Source organism: Mesitornis unicolor, unplaced genomic scaffold (genome assembly GCF_000695765.1).
Source record: "Mesitornis unicolor isolate BGI_N332 unplaced genomic scaffold, ASM69576v1 scaffold24286, whole genome shotgun sequence".
NCBI classification, from domain to species: domain Eukaryota; kingdom Metazoa; phylum Chordata; class Aves; order Mesitornithiformes; family Mesitornithidae; genus Mesitornis; species Mesitornis unicolor.
In genome coordinates this window covers 7547-21908 of record NW_010190656.1, presented here as the reverse complement: position 1 = coordinate 21908, position 14362 = coordinate 7547, and the positions used below count along the sequence as shown (strand labels likewise).

Genomic DNA, 14362 nt, shown 5'->3' with positions numbered 1-14362 from the left:
TGGAATGTTCACAGAGCGTTCCCTCCAGCAGCTGCAGGTGCCTCCCTCTCCACTGCGATAACGAAAACCCAACAAACCCAAAATAGTTCCAACAGATACTTGCAGTCTGAAATGCTGCCCTGAACTTGCTTCTCAGGCCCTGAGCTTGAGCAGATTTTCTCTTGGAGAACACGTATTAAAGCTTCACAACTTTTAAACCGAAGTTGAGGGAAAATAGGACTTTATCAAGAGCTTCAGTTGCGCAGCTCCCCAGAAGGGCTCTGCACGGCACCGGTGGCCCCTGTGCTCATTGCTGCGGCCCCGGGGGCTCCTCTTGCTGTTTCAGTGACACCTTCCCCTAACACCTACTCAGTTTTTAGTCGCCCTTCAGAGAGCCTGGCCATGTGAACAGCCACCTCTGGGCTGCACTGCAGCCTCCAGCGCACACTGGTTCCAGGTGCTGTGGGTGGTGCCGTGAGTGTGGTCTGTGGTTGTCAGCACAAGGCAGGTATCTCCAGAACCTGCTTTACCTTACCCAAACCTTTGGGTACAAAAGCAAGCACAGAGCCTGCCAGAAGAAAAGCCGCTCAGAGCTGCTCACCACTGCTGCTCAGAGACATGCCACGCAGTGCTGCAGTGCAGAGAAGAGAGGCTCTGAGAACCCACGGATCCACCAGCAACTGCAGAGCAGAAACAGCAGCCGTGGAGACAGAGAAACGCCCGCCCTCTGCTCCTCTTGGGCCACACAGCAACACCCGCAGGGTCTGCAGCGCTCCCTCCTTGACACTGATGCAATGGAGTACGGAGAGCAGGGTGAGGAAGCAGCAGCCGGGCAGCAGGAGCTCCCCAGCGCTGGGTGCGGAGGTTTCCAGGCCGTGTGCCAGGAAAAGCAGCAGCGCCGTCCAGCAGCCATTTCACCAGCGCCCTCAGCACAAGATGGCTACGCCTCAGCCCCGGGGCAGCTCTACTTGGCTGCAGACCCTGGCACCCCAGGACACCACAGGCTGCAGTGCAGGGGGCAAGAGGACACGGTTTTCCTTGTGCAGAAGCAGGGGAAAAGTGCAAAAAGGCTGATTTTCTTGCTGTCTTGTCTTTTTTCCCAAACAGGCACTGGCTTCCCTTTTTCACTACAAAACCACCTCTAAGAAGTGCTCACAACCTTTTCCTCCCATTTAAGCAAGACAGAATATTTCTCATGAATTTCAAGAGACCTCACTTTCCTCTCCTACCGTACCAGAAAAGGAACTCCCTTCAGGGATGGCAGCACCAGAGCCATCCAGAGGGGCACAGCCGCACTCTCCTGCACTTGAGGCTGAGGAGAACCCTAGGCCAGCAAAACCAGCTCCCCACGGCTCCTTCGATCCCACCAGTGCGCTCACCAGAGCGACTGAAGTGGAACAATGAGCGCTCTTACACACAATTAGAGAAAGCTCTTCAACACTTCCCGTATTTGGGTGCAGAGAAAGCGACAGCGCTCCAGCGAGTGACTCCTCCTTGTTTGCTGCCTGCGCGCACAGCAGCTCAGGATGACGGGAAAGGGGCTACAAAAGCACAGGCCAATGAGTGAGACCATCCAGAAACAGGAGCTATGCCCAGTACAGCGAAGGGACACAGGGAATGCTGCTCAGTGCAGATGGGGAGTGCTGCCCCTGCTCAGTGCGGGGTCTCACCGAGATGAGCACGGCCACACAAGGGAACCTGCGGCCGGCAGCTACTGCACACAACACCCTCCTGAAAGCACAAGTACGCTCCTGTGCCCAACGCGGCCTTCCCAGCCCACTGCTCACAACGCTCTACGTCCAACTCACTTCTAAGCAGAGGTCGGTTCCTCTCCACAATTTCTAAGCAACGTTTATGCACAGTCAGGACAGCGGTGTATGGCTACAAACAAGACCAAAATCTGACCCTTTTCTGCTGTCAGAGCACATCTGGTGCAGGACATTTGGATGCTTAGGTAGATTTCTGGTACTCCAGCATTTCTGAACACTGTGAATCTCTGCTCCCTATTACCTGTTAGCCCAATTTGATAGCCTTAGCTTTCCTGTGTAATGGTTAATATGATTTTCTAGAGGATGGTATTTCTGCAGTCTGGGTGACATCAATTTCCCTCCTGTGAAGAGCTCTGAAGTTTCCACGTGTTGCAGTAACTCACCAGTGCAAGCGAAGCGCGTGGAGGAAAGCAGAGAGCCCCTCCATGACCAGCAGAATCGCTACTGTCAGGGTCGCGAAGGCAGCAAACACAAAGAAGAGGCCGAAGCCTCCCCCCAGGCTCCTGACACTGAGGCCAACGTGGATCACCATGGTCCAGAGCACCTCCGAGAGCTCTGCCGGGAGAAGGGCGCTCACGTCAGGACATTCAGCAAAACCAGAAGGTTGTTACAGTTCACTTGTAAAGCAAAACTGAAGTCAGGCCAACTCCCACTGCCGTGAGGGGGGGAACTCAAGAGGGACAACAGCTCCTGCAGTCAGGGCCGTCAGGACATCGCCTCCGTTGCACAGCGCGGGGCACAGTCCTCCTCTGCAGCTCTTTGCTTTATTCAGTGCTTTCAGCTCCATCCCTCATTTCCAGAGCCAGACAGCTCTCAGCAGAGGCTGTGCAAGCAGGCACTGGTGTTCAGCCTGAATCAGTTCCAGGCAATGCTCACACAGCTCAGTCCTTTCTCTCTCTGCTCAGGGCAGGCTGTGACTCCACCGAACCCCACGCCCCAGGGGATACTCACGGGCATGGGCTAAGCTGAGCGCCCACAGCCTCAGGTAGGAGGCGGTGTTGGAGATGCAACCCAGGCAGTACTCGATGGTGTGGATGGCCTGGCACACCATGGTGTCGCCAAAGTCGAACTGCAGAGAGAGCACAGAAGATGAAGGCGCTGCGAGGCGCGGGCAGCGGGGCTGGGTGGGCACACGAGCACAGCTCTGCTGCTATCACAGCGACCGCGCGGCTGCGGTCAGGGCTGGCACAGCCTTCTCCTGGCTTAGCACGGCGTTTCACAAACAAAACACTAATTCTCGTGGCCTGAGAGGTTTTGCAGAACAACAGCTCACTGCTGCAGCCGAGTATTGCCGGTTTCACAGCTCACCTTGTGAAAGTAAAATGTTTCAATGCGGCCGTGGACTTTGCCAGGAAAAGACTGTTCAGCACCAACGTGGCATCGATGTGGATTCACTGGGAAGTCGTGTGCACCCCTATGAAAAGCGGGCACTGCACATGTACCTTTGCTACAGAACATTTTGCAAGACGTAAACTTGACCTCTTTTGACAGCAAAAATAATGCAGAAAGCAATCCTGACCAAGTCGCATCTGTGCACCCCTCATTGGCAAAGTCTCTGTGTCTGGGTGATTTTTTGAAATAACAGAACTCACAAGGAAGCCTGCCATGTAGGACAGTTTCTTGTTTTGCAGCTTGGGAAAGCATTCCCCGCATTCTGGATTTATTCCATGCTTCAGAAACTGCTCGTATTTAAGTTAAGTGAGCACGATGTTTTAAATACACCAAGTGACTAATGCTCTAAGCATGCACACAAAGCTATTTATATCCTTATTTCTCCCCTAGTAAATCCAGGGCAAGAAATATTTCAAACAATTAAGTTAAATCAGCTGTCAAAATCCCAAATCCTTCTCCACCACACAGTTTCTGTCCCCTCAACACCATCTTTCAGTCAGTGCCTTTGTCGCGGTGCAGAATTACCACAGACACAGCCTAAGGCAAAAGAGACTTCTTCAGAAGTTGAAAAGATAAACTTTTCAGTTTCAGACTTCCACGTAACAGTTTTCCAGGTAAAGAAAGAAAGATCTGCAGACAGGGGATGAGACAAACAAGCTAAATCGATGAAGTAATTAAAGGTCTGTTAATGGGGACATATGTAATGGGAATTAAGAGTGGCCTGTGACATGTAGATATCTAGATCTTTGGAAAACAAGATGTCGTGACATAACACGTTTAGTTCAGCATGTTCTACACATGGGAAACGTGTGTTTTACACGTGGGAAATGGTCCAGATACACATGAAGGCAAAGCTGGCTGTAGTCTTACCACCTCATCCTCTGTAGGCTTGAAAACACAAGTTTACATTTAGTGCGGTGCCTTGATCACAACATTAATCATGAACACAGTAAACCCTCCTAAACACGACGCAGTGAGGTAGCAACATCACATGCACTACAGGGGGAGATACCGCGGGGGAACGGTTACGAGGCATCAGAACACTCCCACACTACGCAGGACCGACTCCTTTTTCCTCTCTACCAGAGGTAAGGCAAAGCAATGAACATTACCCCCCCAGTCAAAACGAATACAGAAACACGATTTCACTGCTGCACAAACACAGCCCCTGGGTTTTGGCTGACACTGGAGGTGCAAGCAGCGGGAATGCACTACGTGTGCCGTCTGGGAGCGCTGCGCAACGCTCACTGCGCAGCACTGAGGTGATGGCTCTTTGTAGTGAGGACAGAGCCACATTTCCCTTTATGTGCAAATTAAACTGCTTTTTCTGCAGTCCTGGGAGCGACCAAGACAGATGCTGTATGGAAACGCTTCCCTGAAGATGTGGCTATTTGTTTTAACAGGTTGGAAATCAGTAACACGGCCACAAAGCCGGCGTGTTCTGCTGCTCTGTGCGGGGCCGGGCCGGTGCTCACCTCTTCCCCCTCCTCGGAGTGCGTGGAGAGCTGGTCGTGTTGGATGATCTCTGCATCCTCCTCGGTTGGTCCATTGCCCACCCGGATCCCGCCGAAGTTGTGCGTTCCCTAACGCGTGCAGAGAAAGAAAGAGCCAAGTGTTGTTTGTGTTTTACTGCAGGAGCACGCGTTTCTTACAACTCCACGTGCAGCGGCAGCTCACGGAAGAAAACAAAATATTAAGTATTAAGGCCCAGGTTAAGCCAGCTGTACAGTTCTATTTCCCAGCTTGGATGGGAAAGATGCTGATTCCTGCTAGGGCTGGGGAAGAAAAGTCTGTCTGAATGAACATCTGGTACACTTCTACGAAGAACTGCACCCTTAAGTGAAACACAAGGCACATCTCTCGAGACATTCGCTGGCACTGACGTGCAGCAGAGCAGCGTTGTGCCCAGCAGCTGCTGGACAAGCACTGAACCACCACTGCTGCTGGCAGTGAAACAGCTCACACAGGGTGAGCAAAGCAGAACGGACCGACACAAATACACACACGTACACTGCTCCCCACCAGCGCCAGGCATTCCAGCTCCACACATGGGAAATCAGACTTGCCCTTACTTGGGAACTCTACGCTGTGCAAGCAGTCCCTTTTATAGACATTTGTTCTGACACTCAGCATCTGACCCTCGGCTCCACTGCTCTCCAAACAGAGAGGAATAATCCACAAACTGAGCTGAAACTGATGGAGTTGGAGCTGCTCTCACCTGACAAATGTAATCACTGCATGGTTAACACCTGGTTTTTGGCAGGCTCCCTCCTCCACACCATCGTACCACCGAGATCAAAACACGGCTCCAAAAGCCCTGACCGTTTACTTTATACTTCTGACCACAGCTCATGTAAAGACCTTCCCTCACGGCTTCCTGCACTGAGATGCATTCAACGCGCTGGATGGATGATGCACAACAGATCCATTTTACTTTCTGCCATTTCCGTGAGGCTTTTTACAATGTCACGACAGCAGCACTGGCCAACAGCTAACGAGTGCCTCAGAGCACCTCTGCCATGTGGAGCACACCACGTGCTTCACATCATTTGAGAGATTTTGTTTCCCAGTTAAAACAGGCGGCACTCACAGCTGACACCAAGCTGAAACGTGCGGCACTGGGGACGGGACCAAGCTCTGGGAGCTGCTGCAATCTTCAGTCTGCAGAAAGCTTTGGCAGGACAGGGCTATCTACAGGCTTAGACACAAATAAGTACAACAAAATGCTACTGAGAGGCTTATCTGTGCACAACCATTCTGGAACAGTTTCAAGCCTAAGTGTCTACAAGGGCACAGGTGCCAGAACTCCAGTAATTACTGACATGAGGTTGTTGGGAGGCCATCACAGAAACATGATGTTTGGGAACACGTAATGCAAACAGAAATGTTTCACTGAGAAGAATCCTCGTCTATTTTAAACAAATATGCAAGAAAGGAAAAAAGGGGAACTTAACCTGGGGGCTGTGGTAGCAAGGTATTCTCGAGCTGCTCTGCAGGCTCTGAATTCAGCAGCACTCCTGCACACATAACTATTATCCTTCAGCCTGGTTGTTCTTCCAGAATTTATCAATTTTGCTGAGCTTGGCTCTTTCCAAGAGAAAGCGTTTTTCACCCTAAAGGTGCAGTTGTCATTCACTTATGAAATTCAGATACATTCCGTGCTCTCTTGATAATTAGATAGAAAGCCAACTCCCATCCTTAAATCCATCAGGCGATTTTTAGATAGATCCACTCACTGTTGCAGCCGCTGCTGCCTCTAGTGCCTGCTCGTTCGGGACTGTGCTGACCTGGGCCTCCACGGGCTGCCCTTCCTGATAGTGAATGGAAGAAAAGAAAGGGAGGAGGAGGAAAACAAAAAGAGAAAGGGAGACGAATGGAGGGGACATGGGAGGATGAAAGATGGTCAGAGAAGGGAGAGGGAGTGTCTGTAACTGAACTGATCTTGGACTTGCTTAACATCCTAAAAGCCGTCTGCCATACATGCAGGGAGAATTTTCAAGTATCCTCAGTGCACGTGTGCCAGGTTCCTGCATTTTATATAAAGATACTTTACAGTGCAGTTGGGAACCTAGGGAGTACCCCAGAAGACAACCTCTCACATAATGTCTGTGTACATCCACTTTTTTCCCTTTAATTGTTATTTTTGACCATCCGAACTGCTTTAACAGAGACAGCCAATGAGCCTGCCAGCCAATTAAGCTTGCACCTCTGCTTTTACACTGTCAGCCTAGCACAGGCACAGAAGTGCATCCAGCAACCAGTAGGACAGTGTCCCTAAACCAGCTGGCAAAGCCCAAGCCAGATACATTGCTTTTATTGTTACCACCATAAAGGGTTTCTAAAAGCAGGTTTGATGCTGGATCCAGATCTGAGAAGCAGGCAGGCAACACTTTGTCTCCAGAAAAACCCACCTGCCTTAATGCCCAGGAATATGCAAAAGTGTTTTACAGGTCACAACGCAGTGTGAACCTACATATCCAAGATTAGGATGGAGAAAATTGTTTTTCAACCATAATGAGTTCTCATATTGAAAATATAAACAGTAGTCACCCACCAAGTGCTTTCTCCTCAAATACTGCTGGCGAAGGACCAGGGGTTTAGCTACCAGCATCCATGGCACGCACAGCAACGCCACCACCACGAGGAAACACTGGAAGCCTTTCTGCAAAAGAACCAAGCTTGATTTAGGGGCAGCCCATGCTCCACCAACCACACAAATCCCAGCGAGAGCGCTTTGTGCAACACTGAGTGACTGAATTCCCAAAATACACAAGGTCCTTCTTCAACATTAAGCAGTGTCAGGCTTTGGAAATGATGCCACATTTCCTCTACCACAGAGGAAAACAGTTTCACACTTGATTTCACAATTATAAGGCAAATGAAAGACTATTATGAAGCATCTCTGATCCTACTCTAGCCAGAACACGCACCTGCCCTTTATAAAGCATCTGATTACTGGTATCACCATAGGAGAACAGAAACATGTTGATAAAATGTATTAAAAGGCTCGGTGCATCCTTTGATGTGTGAGCATCGTAGGCTGTCCATTTGTAGAAGATGAGAATGACAAGGTATCCAAAGAGTGACGACATGAAAATCATTTCTGGAATAAATCCAAGGTATATGTTCAGTGGCTTCTTAAAATAGCTACAGAAAAAATAAAAAAGGAGAGTTTAAAATTGTATAATACACACATTACACCCAGAGACGTTTCCCCCTCCATGAGAAAAAGAGAGCAAAGCACTTACATATGGTTGAGAAGACTCAAGGTGACACCAAAGAGCATGTGGATGATGCCAAGGATCACGGACATTTTCATCTTGAAGGAGTTGAGGAAGGCCAGCTTATTGCTGGCAATATTCCAGATCTGTGAAAAACATCAGAGTCAGCCAGGCACCGAGCAGAGAAAAACAGGAGAATGGAAATGTTTGCTTTAAGCTAAACAGCATTAACCATCCAGGAAGTGTTAGGCTGTAAAAGCAGGGGTTTTTAAAGATGTGTTTGTCACGGATATCTTTTGGGGAAATGAGCAGATCTCTTCTGTGAGGAACACTGTCTTAGAGCGACTGATCCCACCACCAGAGCAGGAATCAAACCTTGCTTGTTTTTATGGTAGGCAACAGATGCAGGAAAAAGGGGGCTGTATCCTTGACAGAAAAAAAATGTGGTTATCCATTTAAAAGAACAATTACACACAGTTCTGTTCTTCTGTACTTCCTCTTTAATGTGGAACACACGCAAGTTTGCTATCAAACATCCTAAGCAGTTAGGAGCAGCGTTGTTGATGTAGGCAGACAGAATATGACAGGGTTACATGGAAAGTTGTATTTCCAAGGCTGATGGAAAAAAAATAAAAGAGAGATAAATAACTTTCTCCAAGGGAAAAAAGTAACTCCATAAAGTGATTTGCAAGTGTAACCAGATTTGATTAAACACTGCAGGTTAGAAAGGGGAGAAAGCAGCCTTTAATGGACCTGAGAGGAAGTCCCTATCCTGAAGCTAGCGTCTCAATAGGAACTGAACTATTTTATCGTTCAGGAGTATTTCCAATATCAAGAAAGAGTTTGTAAGGCAATGGTTGGGGTGTGGAAATCTTTCAGAGCAAACTGGACGGGCACTTTTCTTTCCGTTGACACAGAGCGCTCTTGCAGGACAGCAGAGGAAGGAAAGGCCTTACCGGGTCAATGCCAAAGGGGTAGGGTCCACCAAACACCCCTGGAATGGCAGGGTTCAGCTGCAGCAGAGGAGTGGTCTCAAGCAAGGCATCTCTGTTTGGGCATAAGTAGATTACACAAACATTAACACAAGCAACGTTGTCCTCTTTCTCCCCTTCCCTCATTCTTCCCTTGTGAGAGCAAGGAATGCCTCAAATTGAGAGAAGTTTAAGGTTTCTGTGTGGTCCTAGAGATTTTCCGAATGAATAATAAACCTGTCTCTTGACACTCAGTGTCACAAGGACGAAGGATGCAGGGGACAGGAATCTGGCTGTGTCTATGAGGAGAAAGGTGCTAAAGTGCATCTTTGCAAGTTTTCTGGAAAAAAAAACCCAACAAAATTGATTTGAAACTTGAAAGATCACACATTTACACCCCTTTTCAAATTCTACTTGAGCCTGAGTTTAGAGGTTTTCATTCTCCTGAGCTGGGAGGACAATGGGGAAGGAGAAGTCACCTGCTTATCACTGTCACTCTATCCAGTTACCAACTGTTTACTCACGACCAATTGGCTTTTGTGAACATGGGCCGGACACTCCATGAGGAACCAAACATATTAAGAGACTTGGAGAAGCAGTCATTGTAGATGAGGCCTGTGTAAGTGGAGAACAGTCCCATCAGCAGAATGATGTATCGACCATTGAAAACCATGTTGAACATCTAGTACGAAAAAAAAACCAAACCAAGAAAGAGGAACACATAAATTCCATGAGAACAAGGACAGGCTCTCAAAGATGAAACATGAAAATCAGGCAGCTGCTGGACAAACAGCATTGGCCATAGGGACTAAAAGCCCAACATCTCCCCATGGCAGGGATTAAGGGTGGAAGTGGCAACGCTGCAGAGCAGAATCTGAATACAGGGGATAAAGAGCATCGTGACTGTCCAGAGAGGCTGGGATTAGCTGCAGAGGATGAATTGCACGGCACACGCTGATGCAAGCCCCAGCTGGCAGCACAGAACCTGGCAGGGCAGAGCCTGTGCAGCTTCCTCAGTGTTCGGTCAACATCTCCTAATGCTGGTTCACCTCCTGTCAGCCTATGCTCGGGAAGGATGTGAGTAAACCAAGCTGCAACCCTTTTAAATGCAAAGCCCAGCACTGTACCTCATTGTCACTCTTCTGTGACAGAAAACGACTTTCCCTAAGCACGATCCACAGAGCAATCAGAGTCATCAGGATCCCGTGGCCAAAATCTCCAAACATCACAGCAAACAGGAACGGGAAGGTAATGATCGTATAGGGCGCTGTAAGAGAAGAGGGGACACTGCTAGTGCACGGTGTGGGAGCCAGCCCAGATTGATTACAGCACAATTTATGCAGTTTAGCAATATAATTCCCAAGCTTCTCCTCTACTTCCAAAAGGGGGTCAGTATTCACAGAATCACAGAATCTCAGGAGTTGGAAGGGACCTTGAAAGCTCATCCAGTCCAACCCCTGCCAGAGCAGGAACACCTAAACCAGGTTGCAGAGGAACGTGTCCAGGCGGGTTTTGAATGTCTCCAGAGAAGGAGACTCCACAACCTCTCTGGGCAGCCTGTTCAGTGCTCTGTCACCCTTACAGTAAAAAAGCTTTTCCTCATATTCAGATTGAACCTCCTATGCTCCAGCTGCTGGAAATTATCATGCTTGGACTTTTACAAGTATGAATTTACCTGGATTTATTTCCCGATAGGTTCCAATGCCATAAGCATCAACAATGTTTTGGAAGCCAGCAGTAAACTTGTTAGTTTTGTTGTATGTTGGTGGGGTCTGATTGGTTTGCATCCTGTTTAAAATTGATGGGACAGTGGATCCACTGTGCTCCTGTCAAAGAAAAAATAGATTAGAGAACCCATCCTCACAGCTCTGGAGGACAGAGTAAAACACCACTTTCTTGTTAGCGTTTGGAAAACGACAAGCTTGCATTTTTGTAGTGTGGTTGGATGAAGAAAAAACACAGCCGAGCAGCTGAGGAAGGGTGCCGAGTTTCCACTGCTCCCTGCTTTGTAGAGCAGGAGAAAGACTTGTAGCAAAGATGAACGTTGCCGATTAGGACAGACAAGAAAGGTCATGCAAAAGTTTGGTTTTGAAACAGCAAATGAAAGGACTTCAAGACACCCAACTCCACTGTCTGTGTGAGCAGATGGCGCGCTCGCTCATGTCCTGGGTAGCTCCTGTCAGTAAATTCCACTACAGATCAAACAGCAGCGGTACAGAGCACAGCCAGGCTAACCAAATGTACCAAAGGACTCAAACGCAGGAAAGTGCCTCACCATTACAGCATCTTCCTAAACTTAAACACTGTTCTTTATTTGCCAAGTTTATCTACAGGCCGTGATTTCTGCATGTTAAATAAACTGCCCTCAGTGAGCACCGATTCCAAGGGGATGGTTTTCAGAGACTCGCAGTTTGGAAAGATCAATTGACCCATGTGCCGACAGTTGCTCGCCTGCGAGAACAGCCGAGCGGAGCAGTGCAGCGGTTACTCACGGTGCCTCTCCTGAGAGCAAACTGGATAGAATCGAGGTCAGCAACCGGACACCAGACTTCGGCAATCAAGCACTTCTGCGTCACGTCGATGTTGCACAGGTTCAGGGTGTGGTAGATGGCCTTCATCTTGCGCACTTTGATGAACCAGACCCGGATATTTTTAGCAGCTGCCTGCAAAACCCTTTGGCGATGATCCTCGGTTTGGTTCAGCACCTTTTGTAAAGAACCAGGAAAAAGAGGAGCAAAATCACTGGCCAAAAGTGACAGATGCAGAAGTGCAGTGAAACAGGGCTGACCAACAAGCCAAGCCTTCCCCAGAGAACGGAGGGACAAGGCCTCTCCCTCAATCCCACACACAAGGCTGTCACACGCCTGCAACACATGCTTTAGTTTCCATAGGAACTAGTTCTGCTAAAAGGTCCTCAGGCTCCTTTCTAAGGATACTTTTTGACTGCTTTCCTCCTCCGACCCCAAGACCAGTGGATATTTCACACAATGAACTGTTCCGAGACCCCAGTGAACTTTTTTTCCTCCACCCAGGTTAAAAGAGCAGAGAAGAGCTCTACAGAGGAGGTGTACATTGCTTTAAGAAAACACACAGAGATTACAATGGAAGATTTGTTCACTGAAGGGAAAAGGAGAAAGTGTTTTCTACCGAGGGTGTTTTCCAGCTGGAACACATCTAACGCAGGCCAAGTCAGATTTCCAGACTGGAAAATCTTAGGCTCAAGGGAAAGCGAGGACACAGGGCACATGCAGCTCTGAACCCTACCAGTTAAACTGCTTCTGAGCTCTTGTCTACTTTAAAATTACTGAACAGCTGCACTACACAGCTCCCAGTTTGAGACAGTTTTGCATTAAATAAGCTGTCTAAATTCAACCATTTTTCCATTTAGTTTATGAAGAATTTCTTATTTTTTGTCTCAAATCCCTTATTTTTTCTGCATTGTAATATACTGCCTTTCTTCCTTGAAGCATCACATATGTCAGAGCTGGCACCCCGTAGCTTTTGTGCTGATTACTTTTTACCAACACTCAGGCTGCTGCACAAGAGAGTAGCTGTAAAGCAAAAGCTCTTCAGGAGAGCACAACGTGAAAATATGAAGACAGGCAGAAAAAGGAACAGCCAAGTTAAAGTCAGCATTGTTATCTCAACTTGGAAATAAATCTAAATGTTTTCAAAGTTCTTGCAGGTGAAACAGGCAACTACACAAGCACGCTTTCAGAGCTGGGCAACACGGCATCCCCTCACACACACGATTCCTCTCTGCTCGCTGGCAGGCAGTTCTCCATCGCTGCTGTACGTACCTGTCTGTAACCAACTGCTCACCCTCCAGAAAGATCAGACTACACCACCACCCCACACCCTGACCAAAAACAGCTGAGCAGCCAGCCTGCAAACATCTTGCACAGCTGAGCTGCTGGGCTTAAGGTATTTGGAGCTTAAAATATGGCCACCTAGACCAAAAATGAGCCTGTTTTAATAGGATCCAAAGATGTTTTCAACTATATTATTAAAGAAAAAAAGAAAAAAGGGCATTGATGCCAGGTATTTTACCATTTGAAGATCATCAATTCTGGTATTGACACCAGAAGCCATTTCCTTCCGCTCCTGTGGTGTTTCTGGGCAGGGGTAGAGGGAGGCACGAAATCTGAAAGACATGCAAGGCACCTCAGTAACAAGGACGGAAAGAAGATAAACCGGTCAGGGAAACCAATGGCTGAGGCTGAACACAGAAATAAAGCAAGACATGTCTTAAGAGAAGTTCCTGGTCAGCAAAGACTGCCAAGCAGAGTTTCGGTCTTTAAATCAAGAGCGTACAGAAGTTTGCTTTAGGCCAAACCAGAAGCTGAACGCTTAAGAAAATGGGAGAAACTCCTCTGCTCCCTGTCAAAGGCACTGCCACAAAGGGACTGCCACAAGGCTGATTAGCCAGCCCGGCTCAGGGTGCTGCTATCGCGCCAAGGCAGCTGCTGCGAGAAGTGGCCACTGTTGGTGTCCCCTGTGAGTGCGTCACCCGCTGCCACCCCGCTCAGTCTGTCCGGGAATTCAACACTTCAACCCCTTGTTGCCAGGCATTCCCTGGCAGAGCAGTCACCTGCTTTGAGCCTTACAGGCTTGGGGGGGTTAGCTTGACTGCAAAATATGTTTCAGCTACTTATGGTAAGTTTTATTTGCTGTAGAAATGTGTACCCCTACAGTCACAGTGAAATGAGTTGAAATACTAAGTCATGTCAATGCATTTCAAATATTTGAGAGAGCCGTGCAGCTGCAAGACTTTCATACCCTTCACATATCTTCTTGACTCTGTTCTTCAGCTGGTCACCTTGGAAAAAGATGATAAACACAGACTTGTGCACATAATCCCCCTAGAACAGAGGAGAGAGAGCACTGTAATAGCTCAGATATTTACAGAAATTAGCAACAGAGCAAATTACCACAGAGTCCTACTTTTCCTTCCTCTGAATCTGTACATACAGAGCTTGTATCTGCACACTGAGTCAAGAATGTACCCTAACAACATGGGAACAGTCACAAAGAAAGCCATTTTCTTAGCGTCCATACAGAACACCCCTACCGTACCTGCGTTTACCGAAGCAAAATGTTCCAGTCTATCTGTTATCTACTCTGTGTAATATAAGAAACAGGACAACCTGGGAAGATCTCCAAAAGAACAGAGATGCAATGCGATATTTATCAGCATTTACTGCAGTCAGCTCACCTATAGAACCAAGCAAAAACCTGGAGTGTGAATGAAAATAAGATAAAGCGGAGTTTAACAGCTCTGACTCCCCAGGGAGGCCAAGGGCACATTCTCTGCACAGCTGTTTTCATGGTGGGAGCCAGGTCCCCCTTCCTGCATTTGTTGACATGTTATTGTTCTACCTTACTTCGGAAATTTTAACAGAATGTTTCAAGAATAATTACATTAGGTGTAACCTCAATGTAAGGAAGTGTGGCACAATAAGAACAAAGTCTCTGCTAGCAGACAGATAATTCAGCAGCTCAGCGACCAGCAGCCAGTGGGACAAGGGAA

General features: G+C 48.0%; 1 protein-coding gene across 1 annotated transcript in view; it reads right to left on the bottom strand.

Moving 5' to 3' along the window:
• The window catches only part of ATP6V0A1 (ATPase, H+ transporting, lysosomal V0 subunit a1), a 24844-nt gene that overhangs the window by 3025 nt on the left and 7457 nt on the right, over window positions 1-14362 (bottom strand). Inside the window, exons 6-18 of the mRNA XM_010186473.1 lie at window positions 13612-13694; window positions 12883-12976; window positions 11325-11537; window positions 10508-10658; window positions 9960-10099; window positions 9357-9514; window positions 8818-8908; window positions 7889-8007; window positions 7571-7787; window positions 7195-7302; window positions 4616-4723; window positions 2700-2817; window positions 2132-2303 (exon numbers count right to left, since the gene is read on the bottom strand). Coding sequence (XP_010184775.1) covers window positions 2132-2303; window positions 2700-2817; window positions 4616-4723; window positions 7195-7302; window positions 7571-7787; window positions 7889-8007; window positions 8818-8908; window positions 9357-9514; window positions 9960-10099; window positions 10508-10658; window positions 11325-11537; window positions 12883-12976; window positions 13612-13694 — 1772 coding nt within the window. The remainder of the gene's footprint in view (window positions 1-2131; window positions 2304-2699; window positions 2818-4615; window positions 4724-7194; window positions 7303-7570; window positions 7788-7888; window positions 8008-8817; window positions 8909-9356; window positions 9515-9959; window positions 10100-10507; window positions 10659-11324; window positions 11538-12882; window positions 12977-13611; window positions 13695-14362) is intronic.